At 32.6% G+C, this 17,506-nt stretch overlaps 2 protein-coding genes and 1 long non-coding RNA gene across 4 annotated transcripts in view; all 3 read right to left on the minus strand.

The window, feature by feature from the left end:
* LOC117223275 (uncharacterized) overlaps window positions 1-17,506 on the minus strand; it is a 212,750-nt gene that overhangs the window by 69,843 nt on the left and 125,401 nt on the right. The gene's annotated exons all lie outside the window — the stretch shown is intronic.
* On the minus strand, window positions 5,603-7,411 carry LOC117223276 (uncharacterized). Its single transcript, XM_033475496.2, has one exon. It carries the CDS (start codon window positions 7,159-7,161, stop codon window positions 6,247-6,249), a length of 915 nt encoding a protein of 304 aa, XP_033331387.2. The 5' UTR covers window positions 7,162-7,411; the 3' UTR covers window positions 5,603-6,246.
* On the minus strand, window positions 14,345-16,358 carry LOC117223277 (uncharacterized). Of its 2 annotated transcripts, none has more exons than XR_004490899.2 (3): window positions 14,787-16,358; window positions 14,626-14,702; window positions 14,345-14,532 (listed from the first exon to the last, which is right to left on the minus strand). It is a non-coding gene; the product is annotated as an uncharacterized LOC117223277 (long non-coding RNA). The 2 variants fall into 2 exon arrangements; XR_013033528.1 differs by having other exon boundaries at window positions 14,622-14,702.

Here is a 17,506-nt window from a genome sequence, read left to right on the forward strand (position 1 = left end):
CTATCTTCATGTGGATAATCCCGGGTTAAAGTGCAACATACACATCAGATATTATATTTAGACAGTATACGACGTTGTATTCAATTCTTTTGGATTCTGATGGCTTCAATTAGTTTAACTAAAATTTGTCTTATATTCTTTTCTCCGGCCTACCAGAGATATTATAACACCGCACAAATCTCTGCTATAAAAAAGAATTTCCTTCCTTTGTATACTAAAAATCACTGTTGTAATAGTTATATAATCTCTGCTGAACTGTAATGGCTGTTATACTGATAATCTATGGTTGTTACTGTGACACACCTTTAAAAATAGCGTTCGCAAGTAATTACCCTTTAAATTGGAAAACTACTGCCGTAAAATAATTTTTTATTTAATTAATAAATTACGTTTTGCCAAGAGATTCCACGCCGAGCTGTTTTACTCGACTCTACATTCTGGTCATTTGATATTTATTAATTATCATAATTACAATATCATAATTATAATATTAATTATAACATTAATTATAATAATTGATATTTAATCATTATTAATTATTGTATACATAAATATGAAACAATGAAACAAACTTGTTACGACCTATTCTTTTGGTGGAAATTAATTCTTCAGTTCTAAATTTGTTATGAAATATCTTTTTAGTGCGGAACGTGTTAAACATTACACTGTTGAAATTGTGATATTTTGCAGCATCTTATTACGTGAATACGATGAAAATAATAAGCTCCTGTATCTTGCAATGAATGCTGACAGTTTTTATTTTGCATAAAAATCTGCAATCTACCGATAACAGTTCCTATTAATCGCCAAAAAACCATAAAGGGCAATCTTTATTAAACAGGCAACGTGAATAATACGAGCAGAATGTTCCATTTGATACAGTTAATATCAAAATGATATAGCTAGAAATAAAATGAAGATGATCATAAGTTGAAACGATGTAGGAAAATATAAGAAAGTAAAATAATATCGTTCAAACTATCGTTCGACTAGTTTCATATGAAAGTATGAATTGAAATAAAAATTATTATAGTAAACATGGGATATTTCTTATTTGCATAAAACATCGCAAGGAAAAAAGTTACATAAAATTGAGATCTACGTGCTTTTACAAAGGTTTCAGAAATATTAGTATATAGTCGAGTGTTATGTTCGAGTGTATGTAATGTTAATCCTATTGTAGAATGATTGTACACTGATAGTGCAGCAGATAACGGTAGAAGAACAGCATAAAAACAAATCTGAAAACTGTGTTCAAATCATTTGAAAGCTATAAAATATTTTATAAACCGCTACATTCATTTATATTATCTTAGATTTTTGTTGTGATTGAAAATAGGTGTTCTCACATTTATTAGTTTTCTTTTTACAATTAATATAGCTGTAAATTACTGGCGACAAATAACTACTCTTGAAATGAATATTTACATTATATGTATATATACACGAAAGGCATTTTTTATAACACAGATTTGCATGCTTTCGTATAGTCTGTTTTATAGCATTGTCGCAGAATGTCGCGGAATTAATCTGCCATGATCTGCCAATAAATACTGCCATCTATTCACAATCTTTAATTGTTCATAGTTCGTAACAACGTCAGCCGATTTCGTCGAAATTTTCAGCATGCATATAAGTTACTGAAATCTACAAGATGCAATTTTCAAAGTTTAATTATTCACTCAAATAAAAAAGTTAATATATATGAGTGTTTTATTTTTCTGCCGTTTCAAACAATATTTTAAGGTTTGCAACAATTTTGATGGGGATTATTTAGTAAACCAGACTCTCTGATATTTGAAAAAGATTCAAGTCATTTGGTTCGATGTTTTAAAATTTATTTCGTTTTAAAAAGTGTCCGAATATTCTCGTATATTGTTTGTTGCAGAAAATGATTATGGAACGGAACGCGTTCGAATGCTTGATATGTAATAAAATGAAAAGTGAGTACATACTTTAATATTTTGCCAAAGCAATTGCTTTTGATGTTAAAACGTGAAGGTTTTGCTTGTGTAATTAATTACATTAAATTTTGTTTATGAATGACAATACGTTATTTTGTTCGTTTACTTTGTACATAACGGCATAATGAACGTGTACATTATTAAAATTTCATTTTTGGTATTTCGAAGCATCGATACGTTTTATGCTTGTTAATATAATACGAATGTAATTCGCTGATTTCTTTGCAAATTGTCGTTAGTAAACTTATGAGAAACATTTTATATTTCATATACATGTATCCTCCGCAATTTCTTTCCGATTACCTAATAGAAAATTTGAAGTAGATTTATTTCATTCGAACAAACATGAAATGAAAATTTTTCTCGCTTTCTTTGAAGATTGATCTTCAAATCTCACAAGTTCGCGATATATCTAAAATATTGAACGACATATCCTTCGGCACGACAGCTACGAGACACCACGCATGTTTATGCGGACGCATGCACGTCTAAACATTAAACTCTAGTGGAAAATTCTTCGCCTCGTAAGATCGTCTTCCGTTACGCAGAACGCACTTATCTTGGACGCGATTACGCACACGAATCTAAACTTTGAAGTACGCATAAAAAAAAGGAGCAGCTTTATCAGTTAACTTGTTACACAACTTCCAAGAAACGTGCCTGATTGCGAATATATGCCGTAAGTCTCAAAAATAGTTGCGTATTACTTCATCGCGTAATACCGCGAAAGTCATCGTAAATTGAAATTTTAAGACGTTAATTAATCCTGCGAACCCTGCATGCGTTGATGCCTTAATAAACAAATTGAAATCAAGTGCACCTAAATGCACTTCGTATCAATTTGTATCTCAAAAATGAAGTACCAGAACTATTATGCTTATTACTATGCTCGTTTGAAAACATTCAGAAGTACATTTTATTAAATTTATTACACAAAATTTGTATATACATAGAATCAGTTTATTTAATATATATTATATATTCAGTATATTATATATCTATCTATCTATCTCTCTCTCTCTATATATATATATATACATATGTATATTATATGTATACGGATCTTTTCGACCAAACAATATCAGCACAAATCTGCCATCGAAAATGAGAAAAAAGTATCCCATAAAGATAGGCTCAAAAATAATTTATTCAAAAATTATAAGAAAAATATGATATAACAACACAGTGATTTTCATTCGATGTAGAAATATGTTTTTGGTACTTCTCTTGTCTGTATGTACTTATCCAAGCTATGTTTACTAACTCGTTGAATTTATCATAGATATCAATGCTGTATTTTAGATAATCCGTCGTTATTTCGTATTTTTCCTATAATTTTTTAATAAAATACTTTCATATAATTCCATATATGTTATTCTATGTCTATATTGCGTTTTCTTCCTATTTTCGCTGGTAGAATATGCTGATACCTTTTGGCCAAAAAAGCCTGGGACACTCTGTATATATTAATTTTCAAATTTTTTTTAACAAGCCGAATTAGTGTTTTAAAAATTCATGAAATTATAAACAGTTCATACCAAAATTGCATTTCGTATAAATTGCGTGATTTCAATGCTCCGATTTTCAATTCGATTTTTTCACTGGTCCACGTGTTTTTTTTTTTACGTTAATGAAAATACTCGTTCAGAGGGAGAGAGAGAGAGTTTTTAAACGAATGTATTTATATATGATACGTCTTTATATACAAAGTATTAAAAATTTTCAAACCGTCGTAAGTAACCTGTCGTAAAGTTGACTTCTAGCTTGAAAATTCAACGGCAATAGTCGAAAATGCCTTTTCTTCCTTACATAAATTAAATTATTTATTTACAGAAATTTGCGTAAACATCAAATTTTACAAAGTTGATCCTGACGAAGAGTGAGATACGATACACACACACAATACAACAGTTTTCTGGGATCTAGGTCAATTTTGGGGCGAATTATTTATACCAACACCAGCCGAACTATAGCTATAATTTTGTGACATCCTGTACATACATACATTGGATAAAAAATGTTCTGAACTGATGAACTATGAACGATTCAGCGGAAATCAAAATAGCCGCGTATTCGGTCAGACGTTAATCGCGTCTTATTTACAGTGATTAAAGTGAAAAATTAGAAAGAGATAGAACAATTTGCTGGTTCGTTTATAATTTTGCGTCGACCTATCTTAATTATTAACCATAATTGCACACTGTCGGAACGGTCCTCGTAATATTCAAGCTGTTGCGAGAAAGTAACCGTAGCCGGAGGACCTCGTGTATCTGTGACGTGACCGATTAATACCAAACGCGGTTAAGAGCAACGTAATCGAATCGGGTCAGATCCGAAGAGTTCGATAGCCATCAGTTCCGAACACTTATGGAAATCCATGCGATGCGTGAATCCAATCGTTGTCATTTCGAATCCGCGTTAGCAAATTTTCTGAACCTAGTGTCCTCTATTCGAACGTTTTTCAGCTACGCTAAAATTAACAATAAGAAGTAATTTACTGCTCCTTTATATGATCCAGAACTAATACGTTTCTTCACGATGAGCCTCCGTTTTCGAAATATTTCGATCTAAGGTTTTGTACGCAGCTAATAAATGGATTATTTTACACTCTTTAGCAGAACAAGTTGTGAGTAAGTCGATAGGTCGGTTGACTTAGAAAGCTATAGATAGTAGTAGGTTCGAATATCCGCTGTTGTTGCCACTCTTTTTTATTTTTTAAATACAACTTTGAAATGAACGATTTATTTTTGCATTTAATCTTAATCCTATATGACATCAATACCTACCAAAAACGAGCAAGTATACGGACATTCTTGCTAACTGTCCAGGCATTGCCGTTATTCTAACATTTATTTAATATGTAATCGAAAACTACTAGTGTCCATAGTGGCGATGTGAACGATTAATACAGAATTCACCTGATAACGACTAATAAAGAAAAATATATGCGACACATACTGTGCTACTTTATTATTGTATTCCTATTTTCGATATTAAAAATTTATGTTCTTTGTTTTGCACTTAATATTGACGTCATGTAGGATTAACATTAAATGCAAAAATAAGTAAAATATTTTTTCACTCCAAAAAATAAAAAAAAAACAGTGACAACCGCGAAGAATCAAACCTACTTCCCTACAGCTTTCTAGTCAACCGCCCTATCGACTTACCCGCAACTTATTCTGCTAAAGAGTATTAAATAATTCATTTACTCTCGTTGCGTACAAACCTTTAAATGAAAATACAGTAAATTCTCCCTAATTAACGCTCAGCTAACCGATATTTTCATTAATTACTCGTAAACGAAGCCGCGGATTGCATTTTCGCTAAGGAAAAAGTTACTTCAAATGACCTCAGGAACCCCTCATTTCTCGCTTGTACAATAATTTTGCGACATCCTGTATAACTTATACTTACTACCGTTTCAAAAGCGATTTCCACTACCGTGGAAACCCCTTTTGAGTCGAGGATACCGATTCTGTTGTGCCATGCTCTTATCATTTAGGGATGGATTAGATACAGTGATATTACACAGAATTACTGATTTATGATATTATACAGGGTGTCCCAGGTTTTAATGTTCAAACTTTGCCAGTGTATTCTATGGCACAAAGTAAGAAAAAAATATTATGTAAACATAGGTCATATAGAGCTTTATTAAGAAGTTATAACAAAAATTCAGAATAGAGGAATAGTAATCAACATGCTGTTACTGCGAGCATTGGCTTGAATAGATCAGCACGTGCCGTGTGTTTATGTAAGCTGTGTTTATTAATACATTTCGAAATGTCTACCGTTGTTAACAATACATGATTGACATCGATCGAAGATCGAATTTATGACCGTGCGAATTTCGCTCAACTACGTAGCACACACTCACGCGCGCACACACAGCATTCTCACACATACTAACCTAACATCTCGCCCTTTTATTGTAACGTTTAGCAATATGTCTTGTGTCACGTCTAATATAATTTCCTGATTCAGCTTCTACATTTTACGGTTATTTAACCATTTCTTCGCGATTTTAAAAACTTCATCGCTTCTTATCATACACCTACATTCCCTTCTAAAAGTATTAGGACACTTGCACAAAATTAAATGAAACTTAAGCATTTGTTTTACATATTTATTTCTCTTATCTTGTTTATTGTATTTATTATTACGCTCTGCACGCCCCTAACCCTAACAGAACTTCTGCTTCTCCATTTATCATAGTGAATCTTAATGCGCATTCATTCTGTTTGCACGTACAGCATTATTTAATGGTACCTTACGCTAATTATCCTATCTCCTCTGAACTATCGCATTCACTACCGAATATATCGCGGATCCTAGTGCTGCTACTCTCCATTGTTTGGCATGCAAGTGCAGAATGGTTGTACTTTAAACATTTCTCACACTGTTTACCAAACGCTGGACACATATTAGGCCCATGTTGCCCATTGCATCGTTTGCATGTGAACCCGTCTTTCCAGTACCCGATCCTCGATGCAGACTTTGTCCTATAGCGCTCTAATACTTCTACCCTGCTTCTCCAATCTGGTATGCGTCGTTCTCCTACGTCGCCGCATCTTCCTTCCATCCCTATATTATCGTCATTGCTGTAACGATCCTGCCTTGTGTTAATGCGTATATCATTTATTCTTTGCATCGTACCTCCCTGTATATCGTTTGTTTGACTTCTGATTATATCATGCTCTCTCATCATTTTAATCAACGATTCCAATTGAAGATCCTGACATTTTAGTGCCGATTGTTGCAGCCCCAGGTCCGACATGTGATATATTATATTGTCCCTGATCAAGGAGTCCGTCAATGTGCCATAGTTGCAGTTTCTTGCTATTTTCTTCAGGTCTGATATGTAATGTTCCAATTTCTCACCGTTGTTTCGTTTTCTGCGGAGGAACAGAAACCTCTCGTAGATTTCATTTTTCTGCGGCTCGACGTAATTCTGGAACGCTGTTATTATTTTTTCAGGGTCTTTCTTGTCCGCTTCACTTACGTCCAACGTTTCGAAGACATCTATCGCCTCGCTGCCTATCAGATTGAGCAACGTTGCTGCCTGCACGTCCTTCGATTGCGCATCCCTGCCCGTCGCTGTCATAAAAAGATCGTAATCTCGTTTGAATCTCCTCCAGTTGTCCTCTAGATTTCCTTTTATCCGAAGCGGCTCAGGCCTATTTATTCCGTCCATGGCGTTTTCCGATACGTTTCCACAGTTTCTTCCTGTACGGTTATCACGTGTTCTTCGCTTTCGGCTCTTTGGTCAGGTCTACTCGCCACTTCCGCCTCTTCTTATTTATCCTTTTTTTTCTGACAACGTGCCTTTTGCTTTTCCGTGACAATACCGACTGCGTGAATACGGAATACGATGTTATACAATATTTCACACGTTCACGTTCTTGTGCAGTCCGTTGATCAGTGCGATCTGGGCAGCGTCGCTCAGCTATACGTATATATATATGTATAGCACACCTACATATTCTCACGTGCACTCTACAGATATTCTCACACATACTCTATTAATCGAATCTAACAGTTTCAAGATATCCGAAGAATGTAATTTTTGCATGTTGGAAACAGATTAAGGAACGTTTGCAATAAATATTGAAAAATAAAAATGAAAATTCATTTCGTCAACCTAATATACGAGTGAATATGAAATTGAAAATTGAACGGTAAATACACGGAAATATAGTAATAATATAGTAATAATGTGGTAGTAACAATATATTTTTAGTAGTGCGAGACAAAATTGTTCATAAGGAGAATTTGTCGTATCCTTTTGTATTGCGATGACTATTCAATAAGTCAAACTGCAAGGAAATGTTTAAATGAGGATAATGAAAAAGACAAAAATTTGATGATTATCCAATTTTGGGACTCTGGAGTCGGTCTCTTCCAGGAACTAGGTAGCCGTTACTAAATGGCCAATACAATTAACTTTGATGGAGACCAAACGTACAATACCAAAACGATCGTAAATTCTAATCGAATTATGAACGACAGATTGACAAAATTTTCAACACACAGCTACTGATTTAATTGTTCGTTTTCTTCTTCAGTCGTACACCTCCCTCCAGAAGTATTAGAACATTTACAATAGGAAATTGTCCGAATTTCTCCAATTTTTTTCAAAGTTAATTGTATTGAACTGTAACAAGAACATTTACTATATATATCTTTTACATTATAATAAAAATAAAGTCAATCTTATAAAAGAAAATTAAATTTTCTTTTTGTCGACATATCCACCGCGTTTTCTAATTACTTCTTTAGACTAACTTCGGCATCCGTTTTATCAGTTTGTTTGTTATTTTAATATATATTATTATAATATAAACATAACGTATGAAATGAACTCAGCATATATGTTTTTAATGAACAAAATGCAATAAACGGGTGAATTAATTGCATAAGCGACAAACACCTCTAACTAAATAATGTACTTTCGACAATACGATGTCATAAAACTTACTAGGCATAAAATATTAGTTAAACTGAATGAAAAATTACAATTATACTAATAAAAAAAAAGTAAGAAAAATTACAATCATACTAAATCAGCAGGTGTCCTAATTCTTCTGGAGGGGAGTATATGTGCAGTGGCGCATGCAACCTGTATGTAATGTACGTACGATGTGTACGCTCCGAATGTTTATTGTCAGTTTCCGGTAACATTTCTCGAAATGAAGCAGTACGTTCTTTTTGGTTATTAATTTCTGTCTGCATTTTCACGTGTTATACTATACCAAAATAATTTATAAAATGATTTATCCGGAAAACTTTATCACTTAAAAGCTTATCACTTAATCATTAATAAATCACGTCATTACTTAAATTTTTTATAAATGTTATCACTTAACATTAATATGTTAAATTAAATTGAGTTTAAGTGATAAAGTTTTTAGGATAAATAAAGAATTTTGGTATAGTATAACATGTGAATATTAATTAAAATGTCCACTTTGACAATTATTATTATACAATTATTGAAATTATAAAGATGCTTCCACCGGAAATCATTAAATAAATTTATTCATTCGAACATATATTAATATAAAAATTACAGAAAGCTTAAGTAAATTCGATCTTATTATTTTTATAAGGTCACACAGACTAGTCGCATTTAGTGTTCGGTATGGCTAGTGTTATAATTAAATCTTGATTCGATCCTGTCATTCTTCAAAACATGAAAAAGATTTAAATAATTCGTCTTACGTTTGCTGCGGGGCTCAGTGCTGCACTTATGCCAGTGATCAAGTACTGTTGTAAATAAAATATCATGTTGTACCATGATTATTCAAAATATTATAAAAATCTCAGATTTGTTTAATTATTTGTATCTAACACACACAAGTACTTTACATTGTCGAAAATGCCGAAAATGCCAAAAAATTAAAACTGCAATAACATTTTTTAAAATGCAAAACTCTAAATTTTATTTTATCTGCATTTAGCAATTGGGTATACACTTCTCATACACAAATATTCAAGAAAATAGATTAACATTTGAATGGAGAAATTAAGATAAAGGATTGCCATGTTTTTATATTTATATGTATTTAAAACATATCAAGAGCTATCTCTAAAACCTGATTGCGCAGCTAAAAATACACAATTTTGCAGTTAGAACCACTTTTCTAGCTCTAATATTTCCCAGATATTCGACCAAATATTGTAACGATCCTCGACTTCGGGAACTGTTTTCACTCCTACAATGTAAACAAGGGCCGATATAAAAATATATTGTGTCGAATATTTTTCTAAGAATTACTTTTCCCCAATGTTTTATCAAAATCGGTGTGTACAATTTCGGTATACGTTTCTTTGTTAACACAAGGGAAGTGAATGAGCGATCGAAATCGGCGATCCATGTAGCGACAAATAATAGAATCACGTATAGTGGTCTCAGTTATCAATATAATATAATAACAGTTCCAATAACTGATAAATTGTTTCATTTATACTCATAAATATGATAAAAGTTTTTATGCAAACATTTTTGAGAAGCTTATCAGTGGATTAATATAATGTACAATTCGAAACGAGAAATAATAAACAGGTCTTTTTCTTGAGATTTTAAAGTGGTGCTAAATTCTGTACATTTTGGAGGCTTGTTATTTCCTTCATCACATGTGGCGATCCAAGGTGCAAAATGTTTTAGCGAAAATATTAAAATTAGTCATTGTTAATAAGTGATTTTTAAACATGATTTTACTCGATTATCAAAAGAAAATTGACGTCATTCGATCCCCTCGTGGTAAAAGCTGGTGGGCATATACATATAGACGATAAATAACAGTTTCGAATTTAATAATGTTATTTATAATGTTATCTAATAATGTTGTGTCCGTGATGTACACGGACATGAAATATGCCATGAAAAAAAGAAAAATATAGAAGATGTAAATAGAATACTGTCATGTAAAGTATATCACAACTATTGGGTTGGCAACTAAGTAATTGCCGATTAGTTCAATAAAACAAAAATTTTTTTTCCTTGAAATGAAGTTTAATCTGTAATGTATTTTCCATTTTGTTCGATGACCTTTTGCCATCTCTCTGATAACTTGAAAATTCCACACTCGTAAAAAGTCTGATCCTTTTCGGCCAAAAACTGAGTTAAGTGAGATTTTACAGCGTCATCGTCATTAAAAGTTTTACCACGAACGGAGTTGTCCTGGGATCGAAATAAGTGGTAATCCGATGACGCGAGATCAGGGCTATATGGTGGGTGTAACATCAATTCCCAACCAATATCCATCAATTTTTGCCGAGTGGACAAAGACGTGTGCGGCCTAGCATTGTCCTGGTGGAAAATGACACCTTTACGATTGACCAATGCTGGTCGCTTTTCCTTGACCGCTGCATTCAATTTGTCCAGTTGCTAACATTCACGGATAATAAAAAATAACATAATAATAATAATAATAATAATAATTTTATAATATAAAATTTACGGATATCATAAAAATGGGAGTGAGAGACATCTATAACTGAAATCGGCGATTATTTAGTTGCCAATCCAATACATTCTTTACACAATTCACTTTTCTCGATTTTATAATGAAGAAAAACTATATCCACTATTAGAGACGAAATATTAATATTGATAGTCGATCAATTACTTGATTGAATAGAGAAGAACAATTTTGGGCTATGGTGAACAGTTATTGTCTTTGATTAATTTGTAAAACCACAAACAGTTTGTAATTGAACGATATTTCAGGATCCTTTGTGAAATCCACGTGTTCCACTTTGAGTGAGCAAACGCGTAGGACTGAAATATTAGCGGGCTTTATTGAACCGAATAACTCCGCCAACTGATTGATTTTAGCGCGTTATTGGCAGCAATGGGTTTGCCAAGTACATACATAATTAACAGAATCACGGGAAACTGACAAAAACGGAAGAATCAATTTTCAATGATTTGATCCAATTAGTTTATAACACAGAAATAACATGAAATGTATTTTAACTCCATATTTATAGTAATTTGTGGAATATTATTTAAAATGCGATAATTATTGCAATGATGTGCATAACGTTTGCTGAGGAAGCTAAATTCTTTTAAAAATTGTATATGTATGAAAAGACCTGTTTGTCCATCGTTATCTTATACAGGGTGTGGCACGTAACTGTCGCCACGATTTTTCAAGCACTTCCGACTCTACCACTTCTGATAGTGCCCGAGAAATCGTGGCAACAGTTACGTGCCACACCCTATATATATCTGAAAAGCCATATAAAAAAAGATTCCAAAGGAAATTGTATTCGATAAGAGTGTATCTTTCAATGTATTGTAAATTTTGATTGTGAAAATAACAACCTAATTCTGTGTTATTTGAGTGTGTTATTTAAATTTTCATATATCTTAATTTTCCAAAAATAATAAAACGAAAAGTAAACACAAGTCCTTGTAACTAACTTTATTGATGGTGCAAAAGACAATAATAGCTTTCTTTCATTTATAATATTAATATATGAACTAATTCAGAGAAAATGTCGAAAACTTCTGACGGATTATTTCCTGTAAGTAATGAAGTATGTATTCGTAGCCAGAAATGTTATAGTGTCCAGAAATATCTTCAATCATTTTAAGCAAGTATTAGAATCACACTGTTTGCGATGTGTTATAAGTGCAGCTTACTAATAGATTGTGGAACTTTATGTAAATTTAGATTTCTACAAACTTTACAGGAATCGAAATTATCAGTTTTTTCTTGAATAAGTACAGCAGAACCTCGATTAACCGAACTGGATTTTCCTTGATCTTTGTTATTTAAACTTTTGATTATCCGAAGTAATAATGATGAAATTATTGATGGACCTTTATTAAATCTCGATCTATCATTTTACACTATTGTATTAACACTATGCCGTCCGCAGATCTTATATATGATTCTTTTGTTTGACGCCGGCACAATAGCTTGGAAATTTTAGATTTTAAACAAAAATTTCGAAGATGGCGGTGATATAAATTTCTAAAATTAAGATATGTCATCTAAGAATTTTCGTACTTAATTCTTAGTTAAATAAGCACAATGCTATAGTTAGTTTGCTGCCTTTTAACACCCAAGAAATATAGTTCAAATGTTATTTCAGTTTTTTAAAATGCCACCAAAGTGGAACCACCGGCATACAACAGATAGTTTCTGCATGACACCAGCATGGTGCCACCGGACGACATAGTGTTAATAATTTGTCTAAAATAAAAATAAATTAACTATCAGTTCTACTGTACTTTCAATAATTTGGAAACATGTGTGTGTGAGTCTTTTGTTTGGGAAAAATTGTACAAAAGATTTGTTGATATAGTTCCTTAAATTGGGTTATGACTACTGTTTATATAGATACAGTAAATTCTCGAGCCTCGCGCCTCGTTTTTATAGTCATCGATTGTTAACAACTATAAAAACAGGCCGCAAAGCTCGATTAATCGTACCTCTTCTTCTCAAATTGTCCATTTTTGTGTATAATCTGAGCGTCAATTAGGGAGAATTTAATATAGTTAGATATACAAGCACCTCAAGTGACGAGCCCTCGAAATAGGCAGCCTTCTCGACATAGATGTCGACATTGTCAACACGCACCAATATGACGAGATTAGATAAGTATTTACTGTATATATTATTACTATACATATACTGTACTGCTGTATATTGTTCAATATTACTATATATTACTACTGTTTACTACTGTATCTTAATATATCTTAGGGTATATTGCTATGCATAAATTACTATACAGGGTGTCTCAGCTAAAGGAGGTCACCTAAGTATCTCTGTTATTTCTGGAGGTATTGAAAATCTTTATTAACAAAAATTTTTTTGTTCAGACAGATATATAATATAGCCATAATAATCTTTCTCGCAGCTGGAAAAAAACTTTTTCAATTATAACCATATATTTTTTTAGGTATTAGTTGATGCAGCTCTACAAAAATGTATTTATATACATATGTCGAAAATTATTAGATGACAATTTTTGTGGATTTTGCCGTTCGAAAAAGTGCATATTATTGAAAAATAATACTAAATATGTGCTAAACTAATGTTTTTTCGACATAAATAGGTTAATACCTCTTTGCTGCATCAACTAATGGTTAACAAGATATACATATAACATAATAAAATATTGAAATCTCCGAAAATCCTCCAGCTGCTGTTCTGTCTTAACAGAAAAGCTTTTGTTAATAACTTCTTCGATAACTCCAAAAATAACCAGAGATACTTCTGCGGCCTCCTTTAGTTGAGACACCCTGTACATTACTACAAATTAATATACTACTATATATACAGGGTGACCCAATCAATGTGTCAAACGGAATTACACAGAAATAATTAAAGATAGTAAGCGAAATATTCTTACATGAATCCCATCTCACCAGAGCATAATAGATAAGGAAAAATCGGACACACAAAACTACCAAAGTAGCAACATTCCTCCCAGAAACCGAAATCAAGACACTAATCACTAGTCTGCAAATCATTATGCAAAGTAAAAATTCTCGTCATCAATTGCAACATGAGTCAAATATAGTCATTTCTCCCGGATTCGCGCTATTTCAGTATTTTCAGGTTCGCGCTGTGATATTGCTACGGCCCTGTAATTTATCGATTTTCTCGCTACGCCGCGCCGATGCTAAGCTTCGACGGATTCGGTCGAGCGTGTGATGCGTGACGCAACGCGGCTCCTTTGACTGGAATTCTCGGAAGACAACTCATAATACAATGGCATAACTTTTTTAAAATTTTAACATTTAAAAACTGATTCTTTTTTATCGTACTGCTAATAGTTTTCTGATTAAAATGAGACCAAACATGATATAGTTTGGACAAATATTTCTGATTAAAATAAAATCGAACACGATGTAATTTCGATTACATTTATTTACTTAATACTTAATGTATAATTCATTTGATTCTATTATCGCTGTGATTATATAAATAAAATACATTGTTATAGTGTAAAATTATATTCTACATTAAATTTTTTTGTTGTGTATCATCCATGGAATCGTCTAGTATCGTGGCCTACGATGATGGTTTTCCTCTATTCCCTGATAATAAATAATGCACTCAAAAATTAATTTGTAAATAATTCATATTTAAATTGGCTGCAAAGTTTTACCATTGAATGAGTACGTACTTACTTATTTAATTTTCCTTGCCTAAGAAAAATATCTTTATTCCCTGCACCATGCATTGTATGCAAGCTGGTGCTTTTTCACTGTAAAATGTCAATCTCTCAAATATTACACCTAATTGTAATTATTACACCAAATAATAATTATTATTAATTATAATATTATACCAAATTCTTGCGGTTCTTCTTGAAGTTCTGCCGTTTCTTCTTTTATTTCTATGTCTTCGTCCTTTCTTTCTGCTTCCTCACAGTTTAATAAAAATTGTGTAACATATGCCGGGGCGAATTGTTGTCCTGTGATCTCACTTATCATGTCTTGCCAATCAGGTTAAAGCTCTCTTATTTTCGACTGAATGGAGCTACTGGCAGGATTAATAATTCTATTCGAGGCATTTTTAATATCTTTTTGTGTAACTTCCGACCAGGATTCGGATAAAATGTCAATGCAGTTTTTTATTTTGTAGTCGACATAAAATTCATTTCTCCATATTTCTCCTATATTTCTCCATCATACGTTAAAACGTTAAAACGTTGCAGGAGTTTCTGGCGGAAAACTCTTTTTGTTTTCTCTATGATCCCTTGATCCATCGGTCGAAGAATAGATATTGTATTGTGTGGTAAATACATAATTTTTAAATCTTCATCTTTTTGTAACGAAACTTTATAGACTTCACAATTATCTAACAACAGGATAACTTTCCCTGATATTTGTTTTTCCTCCTGATATCGTTTCACAGATAGTTTGGAATGGTTTTCAAATCAATTTAAAAATAATGTTTTGTCCGTCCATTCTTTTGTCTGCGATTTAAAAATTATAGATAATGAAACCTCGTGTTTCGAAGCTCTTGAGTTTTTATATTTGTAAATTACAATAGGCATAATCTCATAACCAATTGTAATTCTATCTTTTTTCGCCTTATGTCCACTAAGATTTTTTTCTTCTTCTCCGGCCAGTGTTTTCTTCGGAAGAAACTTTCGTCCATGTTGTAAACATTTTCCATACCTATATTTTTTACCTCTATTATTTTTTTTTTTAAATTAACTACGAAAGCATCTGTTCCATGCTGATCAGCGCTAGCTTTCTCTCTGTACTTCTTTCCGAAGCGTATCCCATAACCTCTTTTAAATTTTATTAACCAGCCACGATTCACACACACATTAAATCGCAAACATGACGGCAAATTTTTTTTACTTTCGTCGCCTTTTCTTATATGAGATTATCGGTTATACGATCACCAAGTGTTCTTTGTACGAATCATGCCAACAATTGTTTATCTACTTCATCATATACTGGCTCTGCTATTCTTTGTCGCTTAAGTTCGTATTTACTTTTATCTGCAAACTCATCGATTTTCGAAGCATTTTTACGAATCTCGTGGATTGTTTTGACGGAGACGCCATATTTATTTGAAATTTGTTTAGATGGCAATCCTGTTCCTCGAAGATCCTTGAAAACATCCAAGCGTTGCTGCATATTTAATAATGTATATTTTTTTCTTGATGACATAATATTAATAGTAAATATATGTATGTATATGTATTTAGAGTGTAAAACGATTAAAAATAACGTTATTAATTGTCACAATTTATATATCACTAATTATTAATGTAACTAATAATAACACTTGACACTAAAAATGAATAAACTGGTAATAAACTACAATAACACAAAATGATCACTTTCGTGTGAGCAAGAAGACCAATCTCAACGACCGTTGAATTCATAGTAATGTACACCGGCATGCTAGCTGTTGCCTTTCCAGGTACAGTTTCGTTCGACCAGAGTTTCGTTTTCTCTCTCTCTCTCTCTCTCTCTCTCTCTCTCTCTCTCCCTCTCGCGCGCGCGCGCAAGGTTTCGGCAACTATAAACGCCAACCGCGAGACTCCATGAATCATGCCTTAGCACGACATAGTATTCTCATACTTGCATGTTTCGATTTCGACTAAAAACATCTATGGGAGAAATTACTGTAGTTATTTCTTTATTTTTTTAATAATTTTAGTGAGTTGAAAATAATACGATATTATAAATGCATAAAATCAATAATCTACTAATTCACATACAAAGCCTTATCCATCTGAATACCTGTAAACAATGAAAAATAGAATAGAATACGGAGCACATCACGAAAAACAAAAATCCACGACATCGTACAGAATTTTTTTCAACAAAAGGCAAGCTACAACTTGAACGGAAAGGAAAGAATAATTGTGTCAAAACTCGGGTCACGGCACTGCAAAATAACATACGAGCACCTATTAAAAAAAGGAACCACCCTTCTGCAAACCGTGTAACAAAGCAGTAACCAACCACCTGCTATTTGAATGCAAAAAATATCAAAACGACAGAGTGAAATACAGGCTGGGGCATTTAAAACAGGTCACCTGAATAACTCGTTAGTCTTTAACAATTGGGAAAGAAATAACTTACAAAAGTTGTTTGGTGTCAAGGAGCATATAAAATGGTGACCTATTTTTTTTAATGGAATGGTATACCTTTTGTAGGTTGTATCTGCACACATATACAACATCATTGATATTTGATCATGCTTTTGTTATCATACATTTTGTTACACTGACTCTGTTAATGAAGCTGTTCAAATTTGCATTGCTGATCCTCGATATCATACAAACTAAAACTTCTACAAAAAGATGCTTGAGACAAATGTTACTCCTTTTTTTACTTAGAATTAGGCTCTAGAATGAAAAGTATACCATTTCATTTAATAAAATAGGTTTGACCTTCATATGACCTCTACGCATCCACCCATAAGAAAATTATTACCACTATATTATGTGACTCCTGAAGCCAAGCAACTTTTGCGTGTAACTTTTTTCTCTTTTGTTAAAGACAAACGAATTGTTCAGGTTACCTGTTTTAAATGCCC

Source organism: Megalopta genalis, chromosome 5, assembly GCF_051020955.1.
Source record: "Megalopta genalis isolate 19385.01 chromosome 5, iyMegGena1_principal, whole genome shotgun sequence".
Classification (NCBI taxonomy): domain Eukaryota; kingdom Metazoa; phylum Arthropoda; class Insecta; order Hymenoptera; family Halictidae; genus Megalopta; species Megalopta genalis.

What these genes read in the sequence shown, in the direction of transcription:
- LOC117223276 (XM_033475496.2), bottom strand. Translation starts at nt 7,161, where the DNA reads ATGGACGGAATAAATAGGCCTGAGCCGCTTCGGATAAAAGGAAATCTA.